The 13,844-nt window shown below is 43.3% G+C and overlaps 1 protein-coding gene across 1 annotated transcript in view; it reads left to right on the top strand.

Annotated features, from left to right (window-relative positions):
* slc9a8 (solute carrier family 9 member 8) overlaps nt 1-13,844 on the top strand; it is a 111,638-nt gene that overhangs the window by 25,928 nt on the left and 71,866 nt on the right. Inside the window, exons 5-6 of the mRNA XM_072514757.1 lie at nt 2,348-2,431; nt 11,418-11,519. Of these exons, the coding sequence (XP_072370858.1) occupies nt 2,348-2,431; nt 11,418-11,519 (186 nt within the window). The remainder of the gene's footprint in view (nt 1-2,347; nt 2,432-11,417; nt 11,520-13,844) is intronic.

Below are 13,844 nucleotides of genomic sequence, written 5' to 3'. Positions count from 1 at the left end.
TATCCTGTCCCATTGCACAATTTGCTGCACTGCTGAGATTCTATGATTCTGTTACCAGATCTAGTATTGCCTGCTCTCTGGTTGGTGTGTGCTGCTCGAAGAAACTCCCCAAAACACTATGAACTCATTATCCAGGCTACGTTTGCCAATCAGATTTATCCAATCTATGTTGATTAAATCATCCATGATTATCACCACACATTTTTCCCAAGTTCTAATTATTTCTTACTGTATATGTCGTCCTACAATGTGGTTACTGTTCGGGGGGGCCTATAAACCAATCCAACAAGTGGCTTCTTACTTTTCATCTCCACCCAAACCGATTCTACATCTTGATCCTTAGAATTAAGATCATCTCTCTTGTATCAAAGTCATTCTTCATTAACGGAACCACAGTCAACCTTTTTCTGACTTTCTAATTGCGCTGTCAGTTCATCTGTTTTGTCATGCAAGCTACGTGCACTGAGATACAGAGCCTTTGGTTTTGTCGCCTTACTATTTTTAGGTTTCCTCCGGGTGCCCCGGTTTCTTCCCATAAAGATTTGCTTTTTAGGTGAAGTGGACATTCTGGATTTTCCCTCAGTTTACCCAAACAGGCGCCGTAGTGTGGCGACTAGGGGATTTTCACAGTAACTTCATTGCAGTGTTAATGTAACCCATTTATGGCACTAATTAAGGTTATTATTAACCTCTAGCCTTATCTGTGGGTGCATTCTCAGATTTGTACACTGTCCCTTCCCGCCACACTCTGATCATCATTTCATTTATTCCCAGCCTTTTCTCTTGCCTTGATTTCTCTGTTTAATTTATTACATCTTCCCTAACTTGACCTGTCACCCCCACTATTTAGTTTAAAGGCCTCTCTGCTGCCCTGCTTATATGACTCACCAGTTAGCACAGTTCAGGTGAAGACTGTCCCTGTGATACAGCTTCTACTTTCCCCAGTACTGGTGCCAGTGCCTCATGATTCAAAATCTGTCTCTCCCATACCAATCTTTGAGCCACGCATTTAACTCTCTAATCTAATTTACCCTACGGCAATTTGCTTGTGGTTCAGGTAGTAATCCAAAGGTTTTTGCTGTTTAATTTAGCCCCTAGCTGCTCATGCTCCCTCAGCAGAACCGCTTTCCTTGTTCTACCAGTGTCATTGGTCCATACCTAGACCGCAACCCCTGGATCCTCCCCCTCCCTTTGCCGGTTCTCCTCTAACCCAGAGCAGATGTCCCAAACCCCCACACTAGAGAGGCAATAGAGACATCTGGATTTTCTCATGGCTGCAGGCGATTGTGTATTTCCCCTGACTATACTGTCTCGTACTACCATTCCATTCCTAGACACCCCCTCTGTTTGAATGGTTCCCTTTATCAATGTGCCATGGTTAATTTGCTCATCCACCTTGCAATCACCTCTTTTATCCATATATGTTTCCAGAACCTTCAACCTTTTGGCCAATTGTTACGGCTGAGGATCCTCCACTTCTACCTTCTTGGTCCTTTATCTGCCTCGCTCGCAGTCATGCACTTCCTGCCCCTGGCCGATATCCGAAGGGGTGTTATTACTTCCTGGTACCAAGTGTCCAGATAACTTTCGCCCTCTGCCACAGTGTCTGTTGCTTGGCTTCCAGCTCAATGACTCTGAGCCAAAGCTCCACAAGCTGCTGCCAAGGGGCTGGTTTAGCACAGGGCTAAATAGCTGGCTTTTAAAGCAGACAAGGCAGGCTAGCAGCACGGTTCAATTCCCGTACCAGCCTCCCCGAACAGGCGACGGAATGTGGCCTTTTCACAGTAACTTCATTTGAAGCTTACTTGTGACAATAAGCGATTTATTAAAAAAAAAAAAATTTCAGTTCCTGCAGGTGTGTTTTCTATGGATTACACTGATGTCCAGGAGCACCCACATTCTGCAGTTGCAGCACATCACCTGCCCTGCATCTTTATTGCGTGTCAATTACTTTTAATTAATTTACAAATTAACAAACGCTGCTACTCACAATAATCTTTACTTCTGCTAATATGTATTAGTCCGAGTACAACCTGCATTCATGCCACTCCTGCAGCATAGAAAAACATCCCAAGGTGTAAGGAGTGGTGGGGCAGCGGCAGCGTAAATAGCAAGTAGCTAACTGCAGCTATATTCGTGTCACACTATACTTCCCTTAATCCATTTAATTTTTGTGATTGATAAGTGCTCTTACACTGGAAGTTTTTTTCATGATGTTAGTAGACCAGGAGCAGAGTTGGCGATCAACAGATTTGTACACCAGAGCTTCCAGCCCTTCTCCACTCTTGCAGAACAGGAGGGCCTTTTGATCTTCAGTCATTATGTTTTTGATCATCTTTCTGCACAGGAAGAAGAGATGTTTCGACCAAACATGTTCTTTCTGTTGTTGCTTCCGCCCATTATATTTGAGTCCGGATATTCATTACACAAGGTAAGTGAGAAGATGTGTGATAAATTGTAAGGACATAATTGAGTTTGTGTATGGCATTTTTAAGCAATTTGGAAAAACTTTAATTTGCATGATTGTTATGTTGCTATATTTACTTGCTATAAATATGGCGGTTAATAAGGTCGCCTTTCTTAATCCTAATTATGAGTATGCTTTCAGAGTCGCCAGGTATCTCTCGATACCGCCACAAGGTTCAACCGAATACCGATCAAAGAGCCAATACACCAGTTAGTTAGTTCAAAGTCAATACTACTTTATTTACACACAGTATGATTTACTCATGCACAATAACACTACAGGCTAAACTACATCTATCACTAACACCTATACTTAACTTCGGGTGCCCACTTGGGTCAGAGGTATAATGGCCGTTGTTCGAATCTGAGGCTGTTGGGTTCGAAGAGGTAACAGGAGTACAGCTAAGGTCGTCCGACTGGTAGCGAGCATTGAACTTGAACTTACTTGTTTCTGATGGTGCAGGTGGAAGGGTCTCTCCGCTTGAGAACCAAATCCAAGAGACTGAACCTTTGGCGGGGGTTCCTTCTTATACTTGGAGGGACTTTGCACGCTTTTAGGCTGGCCTTAAACTTGGTCCCAATTAATTGAGCAGCTTCTTGATCACTGCCATCGATCTGAGCCAATAAAGGGGCGGGTGCCTTGATGGCTAGGCATGTCCTAAGTGGCCGTTGGCCTTGCTTTGTTTGTGTCTTCTTGCTGGGGTAGTGGCGCCGGACTGTCTGGGACAGGATCGGCTACCTGAGCACTAGTACTTTGTTTCCCGGAGATGGGCCATCAATATGTAAATCGGCCCGGAGTTTCGGTTCCGTCTGCAGACTGCCTTCCAAATATCCATTCAGGTTCTGTGCCTGCTTGTTGCTTTGCATTGTCCATTTTTCCCTGTATGCTCTGCGAGTGTCCAATTTATATACTGAAAGTGGCCATTCCAGATGGCTACAGTTATTCCTGTGTATTTTCTTGCATAATTTTACAACTGACTTTAAGGTCAGGCAATTTTGGGGTGAATGTTCAGTCTTAGATCAGTGTTGTGTTCTTTTCTATGCTGTTACCCATATGATTAAAGCTGCTTCTCAAGTAGCACGCCTTTAACTATTTCAAATATCGTGCTTCCAAGACGACAGAGAAGCCTCCAATTTATGATTGCAATTAAACTTAATTGACAGATATAAACACAGCTCAGGTTCTATTCTGAGTTAAGTACTTCTGAATGTTATCCATTTTTTACTTTCAATCAGAAAGTGCTTGCAAAGATAACACCTAACTGGTGAGTTGGTTGCTAAACCTCATGTCGTCTTGTACTACCATCTGAAGCACTCTGGTTTTTGGAATATTGCTGCGTAGATCAAACTTGTACTGTCTAAAAAATATTTCTTCATAAATTGTGAATTTGTTGTGTTAAACTTACAATACAGAGGATTTTGTGGAGAAAGTACACTTGGGGTTCTTTTATCCTTTTGATACAGAACGTGAAAATAGACCTTCAGTTTTTAAAAGTTCCTTCAAGGTATAGATTCTGGGTGGTTGCAATTTGGGCTTTGACAACAATGAATCCAATTTGCAGAAAATGATGTTGGTATTTCTTGCTTCAGCTTCCATCTATTAGGATAAATTAGAATGTTTGCATATTATAAAAGTTCAGTTTTCATAGAATTCCTGCAGTGCAGAAGGAGGCCATTCGACCCACTGAGTCTGAACCCAGCTCCTAGGTGCTGAGAGGCAGCAGCGATAACCACTGTGCCACCTTGTGCACTATTGAAAAAAATTAAAGAGCTAGGTCGTACTTTACACACAATGTAATATGGCAATTCCTGCAGTGGCGAAGTTCGAGAATTTGTTCACTCGAAAGTGAACAGCCTAGCAAACACCACGGCACCAAAAATGTTCAGTTTCTTGGTGACCTCTTTATAAGAATGTCAGAACAGCAAGCTTGAGTAGCCCATCCAGCTCCTCTAACATGTTTTGCTATTTATTTTCCTGCCCTGTCTCCACATCCCTTTATTTCTTTAGCAAACAAAATTCTGTGGGGTATTTTAGAGCTCTTCTTCCGAATAGACTTGGGTTGAGAAAGAAACTGCAGGCGCAGTTGTTCATTGTTCCTTTTGAAATTGAGATTTTTAATCGAGAAAGGGCAATCTAATTAACAGGAGAAGGTTTCTAATATTTCTCGAAGACCAGACCAAAAAGTATAATATTACAATAATCCTGGAGTCTGGTACTGCACTGGCACAGCTTGCAGCCAGCATTGCTGGGGCTCAAATTAAGGATAATAATTTGATGAAATACTGTCCACCTACGTTTATTCTGCATTTCCAGTCACTTAACGTGGAAAATCTCTTGAGTGATAGGACAGCAGGAAACTGTAAGTCTTTCCTCAACCAATTCCCTAAAGTAGTCTGCTGGAGTTGCATTGAACAACTAACCTAATTTCAGTGGAGGTTTTTGAAGGAAAGGATGCTGGTGAGGAAGACATGAGAGAATTCAAGCACAGAAATGACCAACGGGTTGATTAGGACTTCAGTGGCAGAGGGAGGTAAGGGTGGAACTTTGGTCTTCCCAATGTTCAGGGAAGAATGTAGAAATAAAGCGTCATCACCTACATCTGAAAGTTTTACCTGATTTGGGAGATTATGTCACTGAAGGATAGATGAGAAGGTGGGAGGGGTACCTGATCAACTTCTTTAGCAATACTCATGACGAACGAGGAAGTGGGCTCATTTACTCAAGATTTTCTGGTGGCATTGGAACAGGCATGATTAGCCAGATGTGAAGACAGCCCACAGAGATGGATTGTGGGAGACCATGTGAATGATATGGGAACTTGAATCAAATATTTTGGAGAGACTGGAGAAGAAAAAAGGGGTGTCTGACATCATGCTGAAAGTCACCGACGGTGTTGCTTGTGACTGGCCAGAGTGGCTTTAGTACTCTTAGCAAAGTAGAAGCCAAACTAAGGCTTTTGAGCAGAAGGGTTGGAAGAATTGGGAAACATTCAAACTGCTTGTAAAGGAAACGAAGCTCAGAAATGTGGCAATAATTTTCAAATGGTGAGGGATCAGGGTAGACCTATTGACAAGGAAGGGATGGTGAATATTAGGAACTGAATAAGTGGCTCATAGACTATGTACGTGGTTTCAGGAGGGGTATTTGAATGATCAGGAGTTGAGTGATCAGGGTAATCAAGGAAACAGGACATTAATTCACATCATTCCACTTATAAAGGGAACTTGATGTAAGAATATCAGAACAGCAATGCATATTAGTTTCACAGATCATTTTTTAATATGATGTGAATTAGATGGTTCACTGTCTCCCCCTCCCCCACCCACCCAACTCAAATTTTGGAAATGTGATGCTAAAGTGTTGGAAATTTATTATAAAGTAGTAAACAAACCAGAAAGAGCCAGATAGTACAAATCTAAGAGTAAATCAGCAGATAATGCTAGAAATAATAAAATGGCACAACTAAAGGCTCTATCAGAATGCACGTAGCATTTGAAACAAAGCAGATGAACTGACATCACTGTTGGAAGTAAATAAGTACAATCGCATAGCTGTTACGGAGACAAGGCTGCAGGAAGACCTAGATTGGCATCTAAATGTTGAAGAATGATTGACATTTAGGAAGAACAGGATGCGAGGAAAAATGGAGGGGTGGCTCTCCTGAATTAAGGATGGTATTAGCACAAAAGAAAAGGATGGCTGAAATTCAGGAAACCAGGTAGAAGTGGTTTGGGCATAGAGAAAAAATTATCAAGGAAGTAGTTAGTTGTGGGAGTGGTGTATGAGCCCCTTAACAGTAACCATATGGTAGGACAGGACACAAAGGCGGAAATACCTTGTCAAAAAGGTATTGTGATGATCATTGGGGTCTTAAACTGCATATAGATGGGAAAAGCCAGATGGCCAAAGATAGCCTCGATGAGGAATTTGAAGAATGCTTTCAAAGTAGTTTCTGGTGCCAGCCGGAGAACAGGTTATACTTGACCAGGTATTATGCAACAGAATAAATTAATGACTTCATTGTTAGCAGTGACCATAATTTTGAGTTTTGCATTCAGTTTGAGGGAGAGAACAGTGGATCTAAGATTAATATTTTAAACTAAATAGGGGCAATTTTGAGTGCATGAAAGCAGAGATAGCTGGCAAATTGGGTTAAGGGCTAGATCCATAGATGTGGAGATGCTGGCATTGGACTGGGGTGAGGACAGGAAGAAGTCTTGCAACAGGTTAAAGTCCAACAGGTTTGTTTCAAATCACTAGCTTTAGGAGCGCAGCTCCTTCCTCGGGTGAATGGAGAGGTAGGTTCCAGAAACATTTATACAGACAAAGTCAAAGATTCAAGACAATACTTTGAATGCGAGCATTTGCAGGTAATTAAGTCTTTACAGAGCCAGAGAGAGGGGCAACCGCAGGTAAAAGAGGTGTGAACTGTCTCAAGCCAGGACAGTTGGTAGGATTTTGCAAGCCCAGGCTAGATGGTGGGGGGTGAATGTAATATGACATGAATCCAAATGTGTGCAGAACTTGTCTATAAGTTTCTGCTCTGCGATTCTGCCTCACATGTAATCGACCCATGTCGATGATCTGGCATGTCTTGCAGAGATTGCCATGGCAGGGTTGTGAACAAAGAACAAAGAAAAGTACAGCACAGGAACAGGCCCTTCGGCCTTCCATGCCTGTGGCGACCATGCTGCCCGTCTAAACTAAAATCTTCGACACTTCCTGGGTCCGTATCCCTCTATTCCCAACCTATTCATGTATTTGTCAAGATGCCCCTTAAATGTCACTGTCGTCCCTGCTTCCACCACCACCTCCGGCAGCGAGTTCTAGGCACCCACTACCCTCTGTGTAAATAACTTGCCTCGTACATCTCTTCTAAACCTCGCCCCTCGCACCTTAAACCTATGCCCCCTAGTAATTGACCCTTCTACCTTGGGATAAAGCCTCTGACTATCCACTCTGTCTATGCCCCTCATAATTTTGTAGATCTCTATCAGGTCGCCCCTCAACCTCCGTCGTTCCAGTGAGAACAAACCGAGTTTATTCAACCGCTCCTCGTACCTAATGCCCTCCATACCAGGCAACATTCTGGTAAATCTCTTCTGCACCCTCTCTAAAGCCTCCACATCCTTCTGGTAGTGTGGCGACCAGAATTGAACACTACTCCAAGAGTGGCCTAACTAAGGTTCAATACAGCTGCAACATGACTTGCCAATTCTAATACTCAATGCCCCGGCCAATGAAGGCAAGCATGCCGTATGCCTTCTTGACTACCTTCTCCACCTGTGTTAACCCTTTCAGTGACCTGTGGACCTGTACACCTAGATCTCTCTGACTTTCAATACTCTTGAGGGTTCTACCATTCACTGTATATTCCCTACCTGCATTTGACCTTCCAAAATGCATTACCTCACATTTGTCCGGATTAAACTCCATCTGCCATCTCCGCCCAAGTCTCCAAACGATCTAAATTCTGCTGTATCCTCTGACAGTCCTCATCGCTATCTGCAATTCCACCAACCTTTGTGTCATCTGCAAACTTACTAATCAGACCAGTTACATTTTCCTCCAAATCATTTATATAAACCACGAACAGCAAGGGCCCCAGCACTGATCCCTGCGGAACACCACTAGTCACAGCCCTCCAATCAGAAAAGCACCCTCCCATTGCTGCTACTCTGCCTTCTATGACCTAGCCAGTTCTGTATCCATCTTGCCAGCTCACCCCTGATCCCGTGTGACTTCACCTTTTGTTCCAGTCTACCATAAGGGACCTTGTCAAAGGCCTTACTGAAGTCCATATCGACAACATCCACTGCCCTACCTCCATCAATCATCTTTGTGACCTCTTCGAAAAACTTTGTGACCTCTTCGAAAAGTTAGTGAGACACAACCTCCCCTTCACAAAACCGTGCTGCCTGTCGCTAATACGTCCATTTGCTTCCAAATGGGAGTAGATCCTGTCTCGAAGAATTCTCTCCAGTAATTTCCCTACCACTGACGTAAGGCTCACCGGCCTGTAGTTCCCTGGATTATCATTGCTACCCTTCTTAAACAAATGAACAACATTGGCTATTCTCCAGTCCTCCAGGACATCACCTGAAGACAGTGAGGATCCAAAGATGTCTGTCAAGGCCTCAGCAATTTCCTCTCTTGCCAACTTCAGTATTCTGGGGTAGATCCCATCAGGCCCTGGGGACTTATCTATCGTAATATTTTTTAAGCCACCCAACACCACGTCTTTTTGGATCTCAATGTGACCCAGGCTATCTACACACCCTTCTCCAGACTCGACATCCACCAATTCCTTCTCTTTGGTGAATACTGATGCAAAGTATTCATTTAGTACCTCGCCCATTTCCTCTGGCTCCACACACACATTCCCTTGCCTATCCTTCAATGAGCCAACCCTTTCCCTGGCTATCCTCTTGCTTTTTATGTACGTGGTGTCGTGGTTGCTGTTCTGAAGGCTGGGTAGTTTGCTGCAAACCAGTTTGTTTGAGGTTGCGCGTTTGTTTGAAGGCAAGTAGTGGGGGTGTGGGGATGACCTTGGCAAGATGTTCGTCTTCATCAATGACGTGTTGCAGGCTGCAAAGAAGGTGTCGTAGTTTCTCCACTCCGGGGAAGTACTGGACAACGAAGTTAGGCTTCTGTCGGTTGTGTCCCGTGTTTGTCTTCTGAGGAGTTTGGTGCGTTTTTTTGCTGTGGCGTGTTCGAACTGTCGATCGATCAGTCGAGTGCCATATCCCATTCATACAAGGGCATCTTTCAGCGTCTGTAGATGTCTGTTACGCTCCTCCTCGTCTGAGCAGATCCTGTGTATACGGAGGGCTTGTCCATAGGGGATGGCTTATTTTATGTGTTTAGGGTGAAAGCTGGAGAAGTGGAGCATGAATCGCAGAGCAGAAACTTACAGCCAAGTTCTGCACACATGAGTACGACCTCAACCGGGACCTTGGATTCATGTCACAGTACATTCACCCCCCCACCATCTGGCCTGGGCTTGCCAAATCCTACCAACTGTCCTGGCTTTAGACAATTCATACCTCTTTAACCTGGGGTTACCCCTCTCTCTGGCTCTGTAAAGACTTAATTACCTGCAAATGCTCGCATTCAAAGTATTGTCTTGCATCTTTGACTTTGTCTATATAAATGTTTCTGGAACCTACCTCTCCATTCACCTGAGGAAGGAGCAGTGCTCCGAAAGCTAGTGATTTGAAATAAACTTGTTGGATTTTAACCTGGTGTTGTAAGACTTCTTACTAGATCCATAGAAATGCAATGGCAGGCATTTAAAGGAACATTTCAGAGTCCATGGAATAGGGTTTTTTCACAGTAACTTCATTGAAGCCTACTTGTGACTATAAGCGATTATTATTAATTTTGTTATTGTAATTGTTATTATTATGATTATTGTTAATAGATATGTTCCAACAAGAATTAAAAATTCCAAGGAGACCCACTATCCATAGTTAATTTAGAAAGTTAAAGATGGTATCAAACTTCAAGAAAAAGCATGTAATTCCACAAAGATGGAAGGCCGGGTAGAAGATTGGACTGAATAGAAAAAACAGCAAAGAATGACGAAAAGATTGATGAGGAAGGAAAAATTAAAGTGGGAGAGAATGCTAGCTAAAATGTAAAGAAAGTTAGTAAGAGTTTCTATTGATACTTTAAAAATAAAAGTTGACAAAGTGAGCATTGGTCCTATAGGAAGTGAGTCTGGGGAATTAATAATGGAAAATAAGGTGATAATAGATGAATTGGATAGGTATTTAATCAGGAAATGGAAGGGAGGGAGGAATGCAAGAAAATTATAATCACCAGGGAGGTGGTGCTGCACAAATTGTTGGAACTGCAGGCTGACGAGTCCCTGGGTCCTGATGGATTTCATCCTAGGATCTTAAGAACAGTGACGAGGGTGGTAGTTGATGTATAGATTTTAATTTTTCAAATTCCCAAGGCTCAGGGAAAGTACCATTGGATAGAAGAATGGCAAATGTAACTCCTTTATTAAAGGGCGGGAGACTGAAAGCAGTAAACTACAGGCCACCTTAACATTTGTCATGGGGAAAATGTTTAAAAGCACTATTAGAGATGTTCAAGCAGCGCACTTGAAAAATTTCAAGGTAATCAGACCGAGTTGGCATGGTTTTGTGCAAGGGAAATGATGTTCAACCAATTTCTGAGTTCTTTGAAGAAGTAGCATATGCTGTGATAAAGGGAAACTGGTGGATGTACTATACTTGGATTTCCAGAAGGCACTTGAGAAGGTGCCACATCAAAGGTTATTGCGATATTAGAGTGCAGCTCGGGTATTCCAAACCCAAGAAGGGATTTTTGAACTGTTTGCTCTCAACTGTATTTTGCAGTTTGGTATAATGTGAGGAAAAGGCAAAGACCAGTGAAGGATATCCCAGATGTCTGTGTGATGATTTTAAGCAAAACAAATGTTTATTAAACAATAAAACAGAGTCAACTAGAAATGCACTTAAATACCTTAATAGCTATCTATGTACAGCATCTTTAAATTTACCTAGTTCCAAATACTTCTATTTTCTTTGCCAACATTTGCTATTTAGTCTCATCAGATAAATAGAAATGTGACAAGGTACAGAGCCTGCGCTCCTCTCTGGATGTTATAGGATAAGTCACTGGAGGGAGACTGGGAAAAATTGGAAGAGATGTTATTTGTAAAACGTCTTGCTCTTTGTAGCTCATAAATATGGCATATTGTGTTTTAGTGTCATTCCTCACCAATTCGCAAACCATCCTGACTTACAACTGTGTTGCTGTTCCTTCACTCACTGGGTCAGAATTATGGAACTTCCTTCCGAACAGCAATGTGGGTGTTCATACAGTACAGGGACTGCAGCAGTTCAAAAAGGCAACATTTACATCCCGTGGATCAAAAAATACATATTTTATTTGTAACTGTTTTCATTTTCAGGGTAACTTCTTCCAAAATATTGGCTCCATTACCCTCTTTGCTGTATTTGGGACAGCAATATCAGCTTTCATTGTAGGTGGTGGAGTGTACTTTCTCGGTAAGGTGAGTGTTGACTGGAATAAAAACTTATAACCGAGGTTAAATCTTAATGCATATAGATAATCTGACGTGAACTGTGGTTAAAATAATACAGTATTAATTGTTCATCCTTAATTTATTAAAGCCATTGTTTAGAGTTTGTAGATTGATGTAATACTGCTTCAACAATGAGTATAATGGGATATTTCTGATAGTATGTACAGGCTGTGGATCTGTGCTCGGTATAAGAATGTTGGAAGCTGTGTGAACGATGTACCAGAATCCTGTCGCCTGTTTTTACGGCTAGGTTGTTAGTTTCACATGAGGTGCAGGCATGACTGATGCACACAAGTTTTATTAAGGCTCTGAAAAATGCAGCAAGCTTCTTTCAAGTTGTCTCATTGATATCAATCACTGCATATATTAGCTGACTGATGCCTTTTTTGTTACCGGGACTAATGACTTGCTCACTTTTCCCAAGAAAAGCAGCAGGTGACAGCACTGCAATTTTTCAATCTTGTGTTTCCAACAGTGCAAGGCCTGATTAGTGAAGCAATGTTACACCAGGCAACCTTTAACAATATGGTATATGATGGAGAAGTTAGCGTTGGCACCCCCATGCGCAGTTAACGCTACCATCGTCTTTGTTGGGGGCAATAGAGGCTGTCCTAAGTGCCCTCATGCGGTGCACACACTGTTATCAATTAACAGGGTGTCTCCGGTAATAGCAGCTAGGTGAACCAGTTGGACAGCGATCCTCGAGGCACCCAACCTCCACTTTGTCCGCGCTAACCCAATTAACCCCGGGGGGTGGGGGTGAAGATGAAGATCACGACTGTGTGAAAATCTTGATGGAAGTTAGAGGAGGCCAGCCTCTCTTAAGAACCACGACCCTGACCTGACCTTATATTGGATATTGATGGTTCCTCCTTTATCAACAACGGAACCAGGATGGCTGGGAAACCATGGCGAAGGGATGCTTACCTGTGGGAACTTCTGCCCAGAAAGCAGAACTAAGAGCACTATCAGAGGCATGCACGATAGTGGAGGGGAAGACGGTAAACATCTGCACTGCCTCATGGTATGCATTCGCGGTTGCCCATGACTTTGGCCAGTTATGGTAAGTGAGGATTCCTCACGGCCTCCGGAACGCCTATTCAAAACGGGAAGGAGATCTGTTGGAAGCCCTACAGCTAGCTCAAGAAGTATCCATTCAAAAATGAGGGCCCACACAAAGGAGAACACCAAAGAGGCAAAAGGAAACGCGATGACGGACCAGGTGGCCAAAGAAGCCTCCTCGAGCACCGAATCATCGGAGAATCACGGATACGTAAACTGGAGGTACTTAAGCTGACTAAAGATCTACAAGTTATGCAGGAGGAGTCCTGAGGGAGGAAAAATGGACTTGGGTGGAAGAAGGTATGAGGATGTGTGAAGATGGTATGTGGATTTCCTGGCTCAGCAGATCCGTTCAAGGGGACACCTGGCTCCTCAACAAATGACAGCCCAATTACGCAAGGACTATATTCCATGATGGGGATTCCCGCGATGCATAGTTTAGGACCAGGGAACCCATTTGACGGGAGAAGCCTGCCAGGAGGTCGGCAGGTTACTGAATATTAAATGGAGCCTGCATTGTCCTCCCAATCCGCAGTCATCCGGTCAAGTAGAACGAACCAATCGGAAACGAACCAACCCTGAAACAACGACTGGCCAAATATCACTAGGAAGGGCACCAGGCCCTGCCAACGGTACTGTGCAGTATTTGAGCCACCCCTAACAGGACTACAGATCTGAGCCCGTTTGAAGTTATTACGGGGAGACCGATGTCCCTGGAAGGAACCACCGATTTACGGAAAGCCGATTGCCACCTAATGGGTGATGCATTGCTAGAATATTGTCAGAAATTATCACATACTCTTAAATTCTGCCTCTCAACAGGCATCAGCCGCATGGGGTGACCCACCAGAGGGGGGGGGGGGGGAGGGGGGGAGAGAGGGAGAGACACGACTTGATCCAGCGATTGAATCAGCATCAAAACAGAACTTTGAATCAGCAAATAACCAGAACTTTGCAAAATGAAAATCGTTTTTTTATCCATGTGATTTCTTTATGTGTATGCTTGTGAGAGAGCCGAGCCCCCCTCAGGGCCAAATGGGAGGCATGTGTCAACACCTTTTTGTATATGTCCTATACCTACGCTAAATAGGCTAATATCTCTAGCTGCTGGGAGTGTGCGCACATGCCAGTGCACTCTACAGGAGGTATTTCCCTAAGGCCTACCCCCTTTAATGAGTCAGACAGCTGAATGGGTGCTTAATCAGAATGACACAACAGCAGGAAACGGGG

The sequence above is a fragment of the Scyliorhinus torazame genome, chromosome 8, assembly GCF_047496885.1.
Source record: "Scyliorhinus torazame isolate Kashiwa2021f chromosome 8, sScyTor2.1, whole genome shotgun sequence".
NCBI lineage: Eukaryota > Metazoa > Chordata > Chondrichthyes > Carcharhiniformes > Scyliorhinidae > Scyliorhinus > Scyliorhinus torazame.
The sequence above is the reverse complement of the archived record's forward strand: the minus strand, read 5'-3'. Positions and strand labels throughout refer to the sequence as shown.